The following is an 18423-nucleotide window of genomic DNA, read 5'->3' on the forward strand; positions in this document are numbered from 1 at the left end:
GTGGACTTCTTGAACTCTTCGTGTAGTGGGACTCGCCCAAAGCCTTTGCAGAGATGTGGAACAACAATATGGAACAACCACCAGTTTCATCAATGATACTATCAATGAGTGGCATTGGAAAAGGAAAAAGCTCCATTTGGCGGCTTATACAGCTGTGATCGGTGCAAAGCTAAAAGTGCCATCTTCCTGTGGTACTATCGTAATTGGAGATGCAGCGTCTATCCCAATTCCTTTCTTAACTTGGTTCTTTTCTCTCTTGACATGATGTACGGTTGTTTGCAAACAGTTTTTGGGTCTCTCGAATGGCACCTGCAGGTATGTTGTGACTGGTAGATATTTGTCAATCCACATTAGCTTGTACTGTTACTTCGTCATTCCAGTAGATGTTCATCCGCAATTCTTTCATATCTGGGCGTGAAAAGAGGAGGTCGTACTCAACGTTTTCAATCACCAAAGCCTTGGTTCGCTTGATAATACTTTTAAAAGTGAAAACACTATTTTCCCGTTTACAGCAGTGACAGATATCTCACTGCCAATTAATGCCTTTACTCGTTTCCCGTTTACAGTGGCATCAACATATAAAAGACCCTTGTTCACGGGTGGGATTGTACACCCTCTTTCTCTGGTTTCTTGATACATCCAATCTGCAAACATCCCGAGATTCCGAATAATCCACAGTTCTTACGGCCGGTGCACCTCCGGCTTACCATCCACGATCGCCACTATCCTGTGCTGACATCCCCCTCCAATCGCGAACGAAATTTGTGCTTACAGCACATTGCATACGATCCGCCGAACTACGTGGTCCATTATCGACACGCAATTCCTTCATGCGCATATGCACCTCCTCCTATTGCACCTGGGGAGTATCGCCTGTTGCGATGAAACTCCCCACTCTCCAAGGCCGAAAATAAAGTTGTTGTTTGTTCCTCCTCTGATTTAGGAGACTTCATTTGAACCTGTTTCTGCATGTCTTTAGTCAGCTCGTGTATTATCAACGCGATGAAAGATGTCGCCAGAAGGTTGCTGTCGGCATCCTGCATTAATCAGCACTTTTCGAAGAAATATCCCGAAGGGCTGTCAAGACGATTTACTCCGGAAGCGCGTGGCTCGGTTCCAACGTTCCACTGAATTTTCTTCAAATGAAACTAGAAAAACCTTCGATTCTTGCCAGAACTGGTCCAGATGTTCCTGCAAGTGCAGCTCGTACCATTTCTTCGCTATTCCAGTCATTCGCATGTTCTTTACCCGATCTTGATCTAGATGCCAGTAATTTTCGTCGCAGGCATATCCGCAAAAAGTTGAGCCAAGGCATCGGGCTCACTGATTGTCCGTCAAACAGATCGGGCTTGACTAGCTCAAACCTATAGGCTTCCGGCTGCCTTTCAATGTGTTCAAGAACACATTCATAACTTCCTGATGTTGTTCTATTTGTTGCTGTTGCTGCACCTGGTACCGCCGCATCACAAGGATTTCGGACATTATGGCATTGAAGTCCATGCCCCTCAACGGCTCACGGTTCTCGATTTTACTAGAAAGAAGCCTTTCATAATCCACACCTTGAGGTTTGCCTTGGCGGTCCTCTCATGCACCAATTCCGGCACTGTCGTCTTAGCTTTGAGTGAAATGAGCTCCTTTACTTCTTTTGTAGACACCTGCCTAGGCACTTCGAGTGCAGGTTTCTTGTCGGCATGGCATGTCGCGACAATGAAGTCCTCCGAAACCTCGGATCTTGTGGTAAGGGTCGGTCACGTGCCTGCGGAGGTCTGTGTCCTGTTGACTGCTCCAACTGTAACGTTCTATTTTTGTCAATAACCAGAGAAACACTCGGAATTCCCCGATACCATCAAATCCTTGCTTCTTCTTTCTCTTCCCCTTCCTTCTTGTCCAGGTCTATTTCCGGTCTCTTAACAAGTATAGTCATGCACACTGGCAACCCTGTCAAGTGATGCCACCATTGCATTTGGGCCAACTTCATTCACCATTTTTCTGCCTGCGCCCACTTCACTTGCAATTATTTTTTCTGCTACAACAGCTTGTGGTGGGCAGTTTACATGCAAGTATAGATAGACATGCAAAGGACAATCCTACACTAAGGTACAAGTGGAAATATGTTTATTACTGCCAATGGTGTAATGTCAATCTGTGAAGTGAAAAAATCCAGTTGAAAAAACGTGAAACAGAAGAAACACAATACAATTCACACAATTAAGAATATACTTACCTATCACAGGTATGATGCAATAGCATTGAAGACTTATCACACAGAAGACTCAAACACAGTATCTTTTGTTACTGGTAATTGTGCACAAGTCTCCAATTATTCAGAATTAAAATGGAATAGCGCATTTAATCAGAAGCTATTCTTAATCAATAAAATTACAATCAGGATTACAAGTTTATGATTGTGGGGCTTTAATTTCAGTTACAAATGCCGATAGATGTAAGTAATTTCGGGCACAATAGGGACGCTAAGTTAAATATGCCTTATTCCAACACAACGTAAATTTAATTAATCAGTTTCATATTAAGTGAATGGCATAGACGTAAGAAAAACATTCGAGTCAACACAACACAATCAATAGCTAGCACTATATGACAAACAAAACCGACGCATCCTTCAACACGAAAACAACAGTTACATGTAGAGAAATAATGGGAAAATATTGCTCTATCAAAACGAGAAGCAGGCATGACTTTTAATCAAAAGGAGACATTCTCAGACATCATTACAGTAGCTGGTACAGTAGCAGAAGTACAAAGGGCCCTCCAAAACATTTTCAGATGAAGACGCCTGATGAAAGTGTGTCATTTTACTAAACGGCACTAAACGGTTTTTGATGTGTGGAATTCGTTTCCCATGAAAAAAAACTCACATACACGTGGGTCCGCGCCTTAACCGTTAATACGGAAATCTGGGTATTACGAAGAGGAGAATGTATGATGCCACGTTACCGATGACGTTAAAAGGATGTAGCGACGTACAGATGCCGGTCATCGTCAGCGCGTCAGCATCGCGCCGTCATCGTAAGCATCGATGCGCGGCTTATCGCGACCGAGATATCATGTGGCGTGCCAGGTGCAGTGGGCGTGTACCGAGTTGTGATGGAACGCTGTATTTTGAAAGTTGTTGTCAGTAAAGGTTCACGTCTCGACAGAGCTGTTTCATGAGCCTCACTCTTACCTACCTACAAAAGTGGCTACGCACCACATCGTTACGAATGGTCCACCAGTCAGCGGTTGCCCAAGACGGTTAGCCCCCGAACGCCTGGTCATCGCGAAGAGAAAGTTTGAACATATGCTTGAAGTAGGAATAATTTGACCTTCGTCTGGTCCGTGGTCTTCTGCTCTGCACATGGTACCTAAGTCTACTCCAGGAGACTGGCGACCCTGTGGGGATTACCGTGCACTCAATCTTGTCACGGTCGCTGACCGGTACCCGCTACCCCACATTCAGGACTTCACCGCAACCCTGGACGGAGCAACCACCTTCTCTAAGATAGACCTTATCAGAACCTATCATCAGATTCCCCTCCACCCAGCAGGCATTCCGAAGACCGCCATCACAACACCTTTTGGCCTCTTTGAGTACGTCCGTATGCCATTCGGCCTCCGAAACGCCGCACAGACTTTTCAACGTTTCATTGACGAAGTGCTGCGCGGTCTTGACTTCGCCTTCGCCTGGATGATATCGTAGTTGCAAGCCCATCCCCAGAAGTACATCACACACATCTTCGCCAACTCTTTGAGCGACTTCAGGATTACGGCGTCTCCATCAACGCCGCGAAGTGCGAGTACGGTGTATCTTCGATTACCTTCTTGGGCCACATCATCACACCGCAGGGAATCAAACCCCTGCCTTCCAAAGTGCAGGTCATCCAGGACTATCCCACACCTACCTCTCGCCGCGGACTGCAATCATTCCTCGGTCTGGAGAACTTTTATCGACGATTTCTTCCTCACTGTGCTGCGCTAGTCCAACCTCTATACGACATTCTCGGCAGTCACACTTCAAGAGAAGCCGCTGCATCCAGTCTCACTTGGACACAAACAGCACAGGATGCGTTTCACGAGGTCAAAAGGGCCCTAGAAAATGCTGTCCTATTTCACCACCCACGTCCCAACGCTGAAACGACGGCATTGTTCGTTGATGCCTCCACCGCCGCCGTTGATGCCGTCCTGCAGCAGAGACAAGATGGCGAGTGGAAACCCCTCGTTTTTTTGTTTTTTTTTTTCAAGCGTCTATCACCAACTGAGGCCAAGTACAGCACGTTCGGACGCGAGCTTGTTGCGTACCTCTCTGTGAAGCACTACCGCCATTTCTTAGGTCGGCCGTTCGTTCTCTTCACACACCATAAGCCCCTCACATTTGCGCTACGAGCAGCGTCATCCAATCACTCTCCTAGGGAAACGCGTCACATGTCGTATATTCTTGAATTCACTGCAGACGCACGTCACATTTCGGGAGAACAGAACGCCGTCGCTGACGCCCTATCCTGTTTAGGCGTCAACGCCTTGCACACGACGCCAACTGTCGATTTGGACGCCATGGCCATAGCACAACAGGAAGATCTTGAACTTGCTGAACTTCTAAGATCAACTTCTACTTCAACATCCTTCCAGCAAGTTTCCCTTCCCGGCTCGTCTAAGAAGCCCTGGTGTGACACGTCAACAGAAGTCCCTCGGCCGTTCGTGCCCCAGGACTTTCGACGACAAATTTTCAACGCCCTTCACTCCTTGGCCCATCCCCGGTATTCGCGGCACGCAAGGATTGATAGCAGCACGCTACATATGGCCCCGCATGAACACCGATGTTCTCTCGTGGGCACGAGCCTGCCTTCAGTGCCAGCGGTCAAAGGTGCATCGCCATACTATCACGGCGCCAGCAAAGTTCCTCGCACCTGATGCCCGCTTCGCCCAGGTCCCCATTGATCTTGTAGGCCACCAACCAAAGGATACAGTTATCTCCTTTCTTGCATTGACCGCTGCACCCGTTGGACAGAAGTCATACCGATACCGGACATTACCTCTGAAACTGTGGCGCACGTCTTTCTCGCCACATGGGTATCCCGTTTTGCCGTCCCTACCACCGTAACCACTGACAGGGGACGTCAGTTCGAGTTCGCCCTTTTCCGTCACATGTGCAGTCTACTGGGTACTCGCCACCCGGCCGCTAACGGGATCGGAGAACGTCTGCACCGACAGCTTAAAGTTGCTCTACGGGCTACAGACGACAGTACGTCCTGGATCGAGCGCCTTCCTCTCGTCCTGCTTGGTCCCCGGGCAGTTATCAAGGACGACATGTGCAGTGCGGCAGAACTTGCGTACGGCTGTTCACTCCGCCTGCCTGGAGCCTTCGTCGAGTATTCTTCACCGCCTGTGCCGGACCTCGCATCCTACGTCGACCGTCTCCGGTTGGTGTTTAACGACCTCAAGCCCACACCTCCCCGCACAGCCTCTAGAACAACAGTCTTTATTAGCCCCGACCTCCTCCAAGCCTCCCACGTCTTCATCCGCCACGACGCCGTACGGTCATCGTTGCAACCACCCTACGACGGGCCGTACAAAGTCCTTGACCGCGCGGATAAGTTTTTCCGCTTGGATCTTCCCCGCGGGCCTGACACGGTGTCCATCGACAGGCTTAAGCTAGTCTACTTCGACACCTCCCCCATGAGATATCACGACCAGCCATCCTCAACCTCCCGATCGCTTCTCAAGACCTGGATCGTCCTCAGCCTGCCGCACCTCAACGGAGCGTCCACTAGGCGCCGCCCACATCCACCCCATCACCCCAGCACACGGTGGCCGTTGTTTCTGCGAGGGGGAGCCCTTGTAGCGACGTACAGATGCCGGTCATCGTCAGCGCGTCAGCATCGCGCCGTCATCGTCAGCATCGATGCGCTGCTTATCGCGACCGAGACATCATATGGCGCGCCAGGTGCAGTGGGCGTGTACCGAGTTGTGGTGGGACGCTGTATTTCGAAAGTTGTCAGTAACGGTTCACGTCTCGACAGAGCTGTTTCATGAGTCTCGCTCTTACCTACCTACAAGGAAAACACGTTCTGGTTCGCCGGTCAGTGGGATCAGCGCCTTGTCCCTTTGCCGCCACAAACCAGTTTTGCCAGTTCTGCCAGTGAATTGGGGATAGAAGGAGCGGCCGAATCATTACCGAGCCAGGGGAAAGGCTCTTTTCAGAACCCCGAACAGCCGAGTAGGAGACGACAGAGGAGTAGTGCTACTCCTCTGTCGTCTCCTACTCGGACAGAAATATTGACTGCTCAGTCAATATTTCTCTAGGCCAATCAGGGAGCGTTTTCCTTATAGCGTCAGCGCGAGGTTCCAGGCAGACCACAGGCTGGTACTGCTCTTCACCGCCGTTGTGCACGGTCGCTTCTTCCGGCGTACTTTAAATGCAATTTCTGCGATAATTAAGACTCTGTGGTGGGAATTACTTCACATGGTGCATCTTACTGGCCTACTTAACAGTTTTATAGGAAGAAAACTGTGTTAAAAATGACTTAAGCTACAGGTTGTGACCTTTGTTGGTTGGTTGACAGGTTGTGACAAGTTGTGATAGATGTAAGTAATTATTGGCGCAGAAGAGGGACCATGAAAGGCCATAGGAACACGGGGGGATGATACGAACACAAGAGGAATTGGAGGAGGACATAACACGTCGTGCATGAAAGATGTGTTGGAGGCCTACATGTCTGTGTCGTTCATAACTGAGGTCTATAGCTTTGCCAGTTCGTTATTTCTGATAACTTCAGCTTTTGACTTTCTAGAAATTCAGGCACTTCCTTTTGCTTAGACCGCTCATCAACTTCAAAGTGCTGGCAACATGTCCATGAGCTTGGGGGAAGTATACAAGTATACACAGGCTCGTTTGCCATTTTACTCCTCTGTTCAACTTCAAAACACCCTGCTGTTCAACCACTTCTACTCATCAGGGTTGAATAGCAGCCACTCTACTAGCTCTTGTTCCCTCATCGACTTCTCAGCTCGTATTCCTAATTCCTCGCACAGTAAGAGGAGATCGACTTTTAGAAGGCATGTTAGGTCCATAACTGTAGGGGTGAGCCTATCTGTTCCAAACTGTTAGGCCAAAACTCACATATGCCCAGAACAAATGTCAAAAAGTTTTGAACCTAGTGTACCTCAAGAAAACCTCAAGCGCTGAACAATGCATGCAGAAGACCGTGGTCTCCTCCTCGTAAGCCTCGATGATTTCCTTCTGGATGGACTAACTGGCTCCGTCTATCGCCTCGATGCCATCAGTTGTTGCTCTTCTAGTCCAGAAGAATGGAGGGTCATCACCAGCACACCCGCGGTTACCTATCACCCCATCCCTAGGGTGGCTCCGAGTCAGCTGTTAAGAATGCCTCCTCTTTGAATGAATGAATCTATGACTGAAAAAAACTCGACGAAATGAAAATCATGATTGTTACTGTTTCGTACAGCCCTGTACCAGAGCCACAATAAGCGACGAGAAGCGATGCCATTTTGGTAATAAATATAGCATCCCTAAACCGATTCCAGGTTCAAAGCCTTGCGCCGCACGCAGTTCCGTTTTTTTCTGAACCGTGTGTATTTATGTTTGACATATCATGCCGCCCTGAATACAAAGTCTTACACCTCCCCTACGCATTCCACTATATAGATCGACCAGTTCTAATCGAAGTCTATGTGGCACTGTGGACTATGTGTGGACTATGTGGAAGAGACCCCCAAATGTAATAGATATTTGTATGCCATCTTTCGCAGCACGTTGGACTACAAGAAGAATTGTGTTCCAGACCAGTTAAGGCCGAAAGGATGTGGTGAAACACTTCTTCAAAATTATGTCACAAGGATGGAGAATGAAATGAGAACTAAGTGTTCGGCATCGGACACCATGTGTGAGTATAACCACAGCAAGAACGCTGGTGCATAATGCGTCCTACATGTATTTGGGGGTACAATAGTTTTTGTGACGTCGGCGGTAAAGGTGGTCATATCTCTGTGTGTTCTAACTGGTTATATAGCCTCTGCTGTCTTTTATTGTCGTTTTAAGGATTGTTACGTTTTTAATATTTCAGTTAGTAAGGTAGTTAAGGTCGTGGCATGGAATTCGTGAGTGACATTACTTCTTTGACGCGCAAGCCTTATCGGCAGTACCAGAGCGCATTGTCGTAGCCTGCCCAGCAACTTCTAGTAGTGTTCGAAGAAGCGGCACCAGAAGACAAAACAGAAGGATGTTTCTCTGCTGGATCAGGTCATGGTGCGCAAACTCAATATGTCAGTATAAAACCCAATGAGGCACATGAGAGAAAACGCAGAAACACAACGGCTAAAAACTGGCTATAGTTGCAAGCATCGTATCTTATTTTGTAGAACTTACAACATTGGTGTTGTTGTTTTCTTTTTATTTCCCCTTAATATCAGAACTGTTCGGTACACAGTGCGCTTTTTATTTCATGCATAATCTGTTAAAAAAAACTGCGTGAGCAGTACTGATGTCATCTGATCTAGTGGCGGCTTACACAACAAGGTCAACACGCGTAGTATGTGCAAGTACTGGAGGAAACATTAGCTAAACTTCAGTAATAAGCGAAGTTATTACACGGTTTCTGCGGTACAGCCGTTACTGAAATCCATCGTCCTTATGAAAGGCGCACACACACAAAGCAAACGTACCCGAAAACAGGACTGCGCACCTATTGTGAGGCTGATGCTACAGACGTGTGCCGATACCTTTCTTGGCGGCGGTGATGGGTCAACTTTCGGTATGGGTGGCTATGTCACGTTGAGACTGGAAGTACTGGGACTCGAATCCCGGTGCCAGTTTCTCGAGCGTTTTCCTTACACGGTGTGAGACACATGTCGGTAAAGTTCCCCTAGGAGTGCGATCAGGACATTGCTTCAGAGCACTACGTACATTGTCTGACATTGCCCAGCTCCGTGAGCATTCCATGCAGAAGGGGGAAAGCGAGGCTGGGAACAAAGGGGTCAGATCTGAACAATGCATGTTCTTCGTGTGAGCCCATTTCGCTTGTATTCATTGTTTTGTATCTCATTCGTTGGTGGGAAGCATTCGCGTTGTGACAGTAGTGGTATGCCAGCTGCTCGTACATATTGCATCCAGTAACTGCGAGCAATGCAGTGGATGTGGGGAAACGGAAGCGCCAGCAAGTGTCGCCGCCATAAGGTGGTGACGAGAGCTCGTGTCCAGGTAAAAAAAAAAAACATCAACGCGTGGCTCAGACAACATACATCGAGCCTTTTGTGTTGGTTGAATGTCGTTGCGAAACCAAAAACCGTGCTATAGAAGCTCGTGAAGCGAAATGATTGGTCCACGTGAGAAAGGCACCATCTTAATAATTGGTGGCGCCGACTATGATCATGAGCGACGGCACGGTAGATAGATTTATGTATTAGTGAACAATTTCATGATGCAAAAGTAGCTATGACGAGCAGCTGACATACCACTATTGTAAACTTTAGAGGATATTAATATACAGGGTGTCCCAGCTAACTTTTTTTTTTAAAACAGATAACACTTTTTCCAAGATGAAATCAATTGCAATATAGCATATGCTGAAGAGCACTCCCTAGGAGGGCATTAGCGAAGTCCAAAGGCAATGTCTTAATTAACTTTTTAATTATAAAAGCTACAAAGTTGTCCCAATGAGAACATCGGTTCCTTTCGGTCACCTGATATCGTAGCCGTTTTCATAACAAAAATCCGTTCGATAGCTCGCCACAAAAAATTCGTGAATGAACGCCCTTTTTTCCTTTATTTTGTTCATTGCGCTTCTTAGAAGACGCGTCTTTCCTTCAGCCCTTCACCCCGAGAAAGAGCGAAAAAGATTCTCTCGCGTCCTGGAAAGAAATTAAAAGGAAACAGAAAATGCAACCCAAGATAAGGCCAGTTCCGATCACCCGATACATTTGTTTTTGTTTTGTTTCCGCAAGTTAAAGCTCATCCTCGACCCATGAGGCGGCACTGTACTCCATTCCCCTCTCACGTTGGGGATGACGGAAATACGCACCTGCGAAGATGCGCAATGAACAAACAAAAAAAAAGAAAAAAGAAAGCGTTCCTTCACTAATTTTTTGCGGGCGATCTGTCGAACGTATTTCTGTTCTGAAAACGGCTACGATATCAGGTGACCGAAAGGAACAGGATGTGTGATTTCACCTTAGAAAAAGTGTCGTACCTACATTTACCGGATCACTTACTTTTAGTCAGAATATTTCGTTTTCGTATATGGTCACTTCGCACAGCCGCAAAGGCGTCGTTCTTCTGATCTTCTGTAAACGGGATTGCGCTAATTCACCATTTGTGTATTCCTTTGGCCCTTCTGTGAGCTTTTTCGTCACTGTATCGGAAAGAAACTTTACAGATATTTCATAGAATGCGAAATACTTGATACTTGAATGCAGTTCCCTTAAGTGCAAGTGATAGCAGAAGAGCCACATGCCGTTCTAAAAGAATTATATACGTAGTACTGAAATTCCTCGACTGAAAACGCGCAGACACCAACTTTCAGAACAATGCGTCCGTAACAAGCATGTGATAGAGTCCAAGGCCTGGAATGGCGTGGTACTTCTCGTTTGTTACTTGTACCTTTTTCGCAGATGTCACTCAGTGTAATAAAATTCGCCGATGAGCAGATCTGATAGGCCTCACGATATCGACTTAAAACACGGTCGATTTCTGATTAGGCTGTAGGCTGCTCTTCGAGAATGCACATTGGTATTCTTCTGTTGTTGTAGCAGTCCACATAGATTGTGCTGTTTCGCGGCATCGAAAGTACATGAACAAAACGAAATCATATATTACGTTTTCAGGTGCCGTTTGCCCTCAAGGATTGCTAACCAGTGCAAAGAGTACCTGCAACAACAATTATGAAAAGGATCCAACTGCATCGAAGCTGCATTGTTGGTAAGCGCGTTTTCGTGTGAAGTTTTTCGAACGGCCACAACAACACATTGTCGTGATGAATGTGGATTAAGGCTGCCCTCAGGCTCCTCCACTCACTGCCAGAGGAAATCGGCCTCAGCTATGTCCAGTTCTAGTTCCACTAGATGCCTCCCGCCTCGTTTTTGAATGTATGGGTGACTGAGAAGAGTGTGTGAGAGCTGTGGGGCCCAGCAATTGCCGCTCGATAGCGGCGGATTCAGGTGGGGCTGCGGTATCAAGGGTGTCTGTTATGGTATGGTATGGTGGCTATGGTACGACACTCTGTAGTGTATGACGAGTGCGTTAGTGAGCTGGTGCTATCGACTTAGCGCTGTGCTGGTGCTTTGATGCTTGCGGCCCTCACAAGTCAGTAGAAATTGCTGAGGATATGGTAACCTTGTTGCGCTAGCTCGCACCTGGAAACTGGTTTGAGCACCCGAACAGGCAATCTGTAGCACTCTGTACTGTTTGAGTGAATGAAATTCGGATCAGAGTACAGCAGACGACGATTATTCTATGAATCTCTCCTTTGCCAACTTCCCCATATTCGTTTTTCCTGCTGTCGGTACTTCTGGAGATAAAGAGATGACAGTTAGCTGGGCAGTTAGACAGTTGACGTATACTTTCTCCTTTGTGAACGTAACAGACAGCGTCTTGGTTCTGCGCAATGCCCGAAGCCTTCTTAGTGTTGCGCTTGCGCAGAACCAACGATGCTATCGCATAGGTACGCGAAGACGATGGCATACGATCCTTCGATAGAAGTGTTGAGTCAGAGAAAGGATTGCAACGGAAGGTTCTTTATTGCCCGCTGGGTGCCAACTGAACTCGATCAGGGTGGCCGAGTAGAATGGTCAAAGGCTGGCGCGTAACACGAGGGGCGTGCAAAACTCGATGTGCCTGCGCACGGCGCACGCCATCTGTGTCGTCTGCTACAGAATAAAACAAGACTTCACGCTGTCATATCTCAGGTCATGTTTTCTCGCGAGGTTACAGGCGGATTTACAGTATCTGCGCGCGTGCTGACAGGCTTTTCATGAAACGCAAGCACGGGAACAGGTTTGCGGGAACGGGAACTGAACTGAACTGAACTGACATCTGAACTTGCTTTGTCGATCTGGCAAGGGGACGTAGTAGCAGACGAGTGTATACTAACGTACTCGGTGATTGCATGCCAACTTGTAGGTGTATGATTCTACAGGCAGAGCTCATAGCCTGTAGACTCTTCGTCCTCCTGTTCCTGCTTCCTGTTTCTCCTTGCAGCTCGTGTGCTTCTCCCCTCCCCCCTCCCCTCTCTGTGGCATACGGATTAGTGGCAACTCTTACCGTTTACATCAAACTTGACATAAGAGGGTGAGGTGTCGAGTCTCACTCGCTCGTGTAAAAGATGTTTGATCAAGTGTCGAGTAGCGTCTACTACATACGGTTGGCTCACTCGACGCGATGTAAACGCGCTCTGGTCGAATTTTGATCAAGCGAACTGTGTGACCGAGTCCATCCTGGCGCTCACTGGAGGAGAGCAGAGACGGGTCCAGAAAGAGAAACTGGAAAACTCACTCGGCGTGTCGCCCCGATCGGGTCGCATTTGAGTGAGTTCACGTAAACTGTGTCATGTTTAGTTCAACTCGACTGGACAGTCAACTGAACCTGCTCTGTCGGGTTCGTGTAAACGCGATTATATATATATAAGTCCGCTGTCTAGGCAACGGTGGGTCTGCCAGACAAAAGTCCGCCAGCAAGGGCGACTGACTGCATCCGAATTACCACGATTTACGTTTGACGTAGCTTGCCGCTTCCAATGCTGGGAAACGCTGAACCGATCTCTCCTGTACCAGCTCCGGTGGCGCAGCGGTAACGCGTGCGCTTGGAGACTGGGAGGTCCGCGGTTCGAATCCGTGGGCCGGCTGTGCCGTCTGGGGTTTTTCCTGGGTTTCCCTCAGATGTGTAATAGGCGTATGCCGGCACAGTTCCCCTGAAGTCGGCCCATGGACGCAGCTATCCTCCCCCCGAGCGGATTCCGCTCGGTCTTCCACTTCACCCTTTCCTCTCCTCCTCTCCACCACCTTTCCCTTCCCGAGAAACATGCCGCCAAATCAGGCAGGCAGACCTCTCGGGTTCCTCCCAACGACACTCCTCCTCCCTCCTCCTCGATCTCTCCTGTGCAGTTTACTGCGCTGCTCATTCTGCGTTACTCAATCAATAGATGCTACGAGGTGGTCAAAATGACACAACGCAAGAACGAAAACAACAATGCGGTGTCCTTATCCCTTCATTTTCCTACGGTTTTCAGTTGTAACTCAGCGCCTGCTCTTGCCTGATCCTCCTTGTCATCGTTGTTGCACTGTATGGCTGTCAGTATGTTCCAACTCGCCCAGGTTTCCGCATTCTTAGGAGATAGCGTCAGAATGTCCCTGTAACTTAGGAGATTCTTGTATACGTCTTATCTCTTCCAGTGTGTTGGAATACAGCAAGACCTGTGTTCCGGAAATACTCGATGGACAAGGATGCGACGAGACGTTTCTTCTTGAGCGGCTCTTCAGTGAGATCAACGCTGACTGTGGAACAGCGAAGCCAGTCTGTGAGTATAAAAACACACACACACAAAAGTGCCAGGATCATAACATTTTACACGGCTTGTGTCAAAAGTCGTGTTTCTAAAGCGCTTGCGTCTCTGCTGCCATTATAGTGTCTCGCTAAAAATCGAAAACTTGGTCGATTGAGTTTTAAGGCCTTTATTCGGTAACATTTATCTTAATAAAGCTAGTGGGTTACCAGGCTAAGGCATTACATACCTACATATTGAACAAAGTGACACTCACGACAGATAAGTACTTTGTGCCGAATTCAGAGCAACATCAGCTTCACCCTTTGCGTAAGATTCATCAACTTACCGAACAATTTTCTCATTTAGTACTTAAATACAAGTCATGAGCGAACAACTTCTAACATCCAGAATGATGGACTATTTTTCCACTCAAAATCCCTTAAAAAAACACGAGAGAGAGAGAGAGAGAGAGAGAAAAGACAGCGTTCCGGATACCCAGACGATGTATCCAAGTGTACTACTCTGACCATGAAAAAACACACATACCATATTCTGTAAAGCCGATGTGACTGCACAGTAATTCGAAATACTGACCGCAGTTATTTTTCCTCAATTTTCCCGCTACTACACTGTGAGATCGGTGTCAGATAAAGGACGGATAGAAGGCGCATATTTTGCAGCTGTTGTTGATTGTCTGCCAGCTTTATCCGCCACACCACCGAAACAGGAAAACGAACGCAACAACAAGACAAAGAAAACAAGAAACGGTTGGAAGCGGCGCGAAATGGTGTGGCTGATAGAAGCGTGGCGCTTCCTAATGTTCCCAAGTTTGCAGCTGTGTTGTTGCTGCAAGTTGCATCACGGCGTGCAACGGTCGGCGTCTTTGTATAGATAAGATATGTCCTATCTTCAAGAAAGGTACCCAAGCAGCAAAATGTACTGAAAGTCAAGTACAATAGGGATGGACGGGTAGGTGTAAGGCCTTGAACAGACTCGTGAAACTAAAGAACATTGATAAGACACATACCGTCCACTTTCAGTACATTGTGCTGCTTGGGTAGTCGTTTAGCCCCAGGGCATTACAGACCAATCGCGATCCCGCCATCAATCAGCAAGGTGCTCGAACGTTTGACGCTCACGCGTTTAAAAGGTTTCTTTCAAAAACACTTCTCGCTATCGGAAAGTCAGTTTGGCTTCAGGAAAAGCAACTCCACTGAAATAGCAGCCCATTCGGTTTGTGAACTGATTAAAGGAATCTAGGCTACGAACTATCGCTATGTTTATTGGCCTTCGTTAGGCGTTCGACAAATTAACCATTCGTTAATGTGCGCAAAATTAGACCGATATAGAATCGGCGGCGTAGCGCTTAAATTAGTACGTATAGTTACTTAAGTAAACGACGGCAACTCGTCCAACTTGAGGAAGCCCCTTCGTCGCTAGGGAACGTTCCAGCTGGTGTCCCGCAAGGGTCAATTCTCGGGCCTTTTTTTGTTTTTGGTTTATATCAATGAGCCGATTTCCTACCTAAACGTACCAACAATTTTATATGCTGACGATACCTCTATATTCCTTCAAAGCTCAAGATCGAGGATCTGTAGGCTGAGGCAAATGACGCAGATTCTAAGACCAGCTAGTCAAAGTCGTCCTATGTTGCGTTTAAATCACCTCAAATGTCAACTGGAGGATTCACTGCCAATTTAGTACTCGGCCCCGACACTGTTAGTAAATGCTCATCTGTCGACTTTTTGGGTATAATTCTTACACTTATCGTGGCATGAACACACATGGCATGTTTGCAAAAAGGTCTATTCAGGTATCTGCGTAATGACAAAATTTAGGAAAGATGTTAGCTGAAAGATGTTCGCGTCACTGAAGAGGTTAGCCAGCTGTAGGAGTCGAACCCACATCATCTTCGTTAATTTCTTAGGCTCTTTGAGACTTTGTATGTATTTGTCCCTTCTATGTTGTTCCAGCCTCAGAACATCAGTTGCCTCATGTTCAACTAAACTGATATTTATTTTCCCGTTGTCGATTCTCAGAACGGTTTATATGTCCTTCATTCAAAGCCATATTACGTATGGGATTGAATGCTATTTCCTGACCTACGACTCAGCAAATAAGCCCACCCTCTTGCGCAAAAGCAAGCGCTGCACGCTTTATATTATCAGCGCCAAGGCAGGAAAGTGTCACGTTTGCCTTTCAATTGCTGAATTACAGTCAAGTGTTGCTAATGCGCAGGTTGTGTTCTATCGTCTACAAACTAAGAAATGATGTGTGTTCCATACCATTTTGTTAATCTAAAGGAAAGGAAGAGTGTTATTCCACTCAGGAGTCATGGGTCGTACTCATGAAGCCTTCCCAAAATTAGGACAAACTATATATGGTTATTATTCATTTCTGTATACAGCAGCAAAAATATGGGATGCGTTACCACTTCATATACAAGAGAGTAGATCGATATATAGTTTTAAAAGGCACATTAAAAATCACTTTGCGTCCATAGCTCCTTGTGATACTGGGTATATGTGATCAGCCATGACCAGTACGTACGTTATATTGTTTATCGTTTCGGTCTTGTTTTGTTGTATTTTGGCCAGTGATCTGTAAAGAGTTGCGTTGGTTACCTGCCATTCTGTTTTATGCCGTATGTTAGATTCCTCTCCCACATTCAGTCGGATCAATTACACGCGAATAGCGTTTGATCCCTTTATCCCTTTGTTTGCTTGATAGCCTTTTGGGAATAGCAAGCCTGCACTGTGGCTAACCTTTCCCTTCTCTTTTTTTTCTTTTACTTCGCCGTAAACATAGCCCTCCCTCCCCTCCCCCCCTTTATCTAGAGCCCTACGTTAAGAGTGACGAAATCTGAGCTTGTTGGTATGATACCATATTCCTGCTGAGCTCTATAAAGACACTTCAGGGTGTGTGGGTGCGAACCTGTGGTAACCCAGTGTGTATTCGTCGGAAGGAATCCAGACAGAACACCTAGAGAGATTATAGAGGCCCATACAATTAAGGATTTGGGTCAGGCCTGTTCCTTCCATTGCTTTATCTGATAGGGAGCTGACGTACCTCGACACGTGTAAAAGTAGAAAGAACCGGCAAGTTTCATTAAACTGTTGGAAGTTAGCGCATGTGTTGTGTTCCGTTTTAAGTCCTCGTCTTTATAGCGCTCAGCAGCAATATAGCCCTACGTTAATTATTCTATTTCCTTTATTTTTGAATATTATTTCGGCGCTGTATAACTTTGTTATGGAAATAAAATTTATTCTACTCTAGTCTTGGTGGTGGTTGGTTAGGCGGACGCCGCTTAGCTTCTTTTTTTTTTTTTTCAATGCCGTTCGTTGGTTTGTCTCCTTGGCCGTGACACATTGTGACATCGCTGGCGTTGTAGGAGGCCGATGTGTAGATTGATGGGCAGTATGTACTCACCGTTGACGTCGTAGAACTCTCGCAAAGGTTGTCCAGTCGGGAAACCCGTGCACGGTTTGCATCCGTGGATCAGTCATGAAAATGCCGGTAAGCAACAGGCTGCGCATTGTATACCTTTTCGAGCACGTTTACGAAATACTGAAATACTGACCACGCACAACCGGCTCTCGTAGCTGCCTCTGACGAAGAATCTGCATGTCCATACCTGCAATTCAGCTTTCCATGATTGCGTTTCTTGGTTAATATTCCTTAATGTTGGTGTAGTTTCTTTCATTTTTTCTGTTGGTGACACCCCGTCCTCTAACTACACTGAGGGAGCACTTTGATCTGAATATTTCGGGTAGGGGAATTTCGAATTATTCGGCGCAGCTGGTGTTAGTTTATTTTTGACCGCAAGAAGTAAAACTGTCTATGCCGCACTATTTAATTGTCAATAATCAATTATACCGAGAGCCACATAAACACGGTAAAAACACTACTCTTGAACGTAGAAGAGTGTGAACACCTGAATGTGTGTTGCAAATTATTCGGTTAATTGTAGGAATGTTTTTAATGTCTGCACTTATTTATTTTTCAAAGACTCCTGTGAAGAACATACATGATTGTGATCGCGATTAATGTGGATCAACCTGCGAACCTTCATTGTAATGCAGGACAAGCAGTTTTGTCTTACCTTTCTGTACACCACAGGACTTCGATCCTTATTGTGTAAGGGCTTATTGTTTCATTCCCCGCCTCACCACCAGCAATTGGGTTGAGTATCGCCCCCTGGCGACGAAACTCCGTCCCGCCATCATCCCGTAATAAAGTTGTTGCTGTTGTTGTTGTTGTTTTGCCTTTCTACTCTGCCGACTTCACGGACGCCTACTTAACGTCTTGCCGTCCCAGGTGTGTAACAGAGTTGTTGCATTCTTATTTTAGTTCTCATGATTGTAACGTACTGAGACACATCATATTCACTGCATCCTTTTATCATTGTGACTTTGGTCCCTCAAGCTGAAATGAAGAAGCCATCAAGTCATCAAGTTTATCAGACATTGGTGCCCCTGTGGTACAGTATTGTTACTTGCTCTAAAACTCCTACGTTATATGAGCGAGGGAACATCATGTTGAGGCACGTAATTGTCTGTTGCTGTTATATCTAATTTGCCATCTGGGCAATGCATTTCGTTTCGTAACAAAACGAACAACGTGCTCCTGCATTGGACATGTTTTCAACGAGATCACCTGCAAGAACCGCACTCTCATCGCTCTAATATAGTTCTGTTGTGAAAATCCAGAAATATATACCCGCAGGCCTGATAGATACCAGAAGTATTGGTGCTGTACGTGATCTTTGTGTGTTGTGTGCCAACAAAGATGCTTTCCAAGCAGGTGTGCGAAGTGTGGTGATTGCAAACGTAGCATATAGCTGAAGTAGTGCATACCGGTTGAAGCGAATAAAGCGCTCATCGCATAACAGTGGTGCATAAAAAAATTCGTGCATAAGCTGTTTTTCCCAGGACCC

General features: G+C 46.5%; 1 protein-coding gene across 2 annotated transcripts in view; it reads left to right on the forward strand.

Annotated features, from left to right (window-relative positions):
* Positions 1–18423, forward strand: part of LOC135386236 (uncharacterized) — a 220632-nt gene that overhangs the window by 146910 nt on the left and 55299 nt on the right. For both annotated transcript variants that reach the window (XM_064616046.1, XM_064616047.1), the window contains exons 37-39: positions 7765–7898; positions 10834–10927; positions 13396–13520. In XM_064616046.1, coding sequence (XP_064472116.1) covers positions 7765–7898; positions 10834–10927; positions 13396–13520 — 353 coding nt within the window. The remainder of the gene's footprint in view (positions 1–7764; positions 7899–10833; positions 10928–13395; positions 13521–18423) is intronic.

The sequence above is a fragment of the Ornithodoros turicata genome, chromosome 2 (assembly GCF_037126465.1).
Source record: "Ornithodoros turicata isolate Travis chromosome 2, ASM3712646v1, whole genome shotgun sequence".
Lineage (NCBI taxonomy): Eukaryota > Metazoa > Arthropoda > Arachnida > Ixodida > Argasidae > Ornithodoros > Ornithodoros turicata.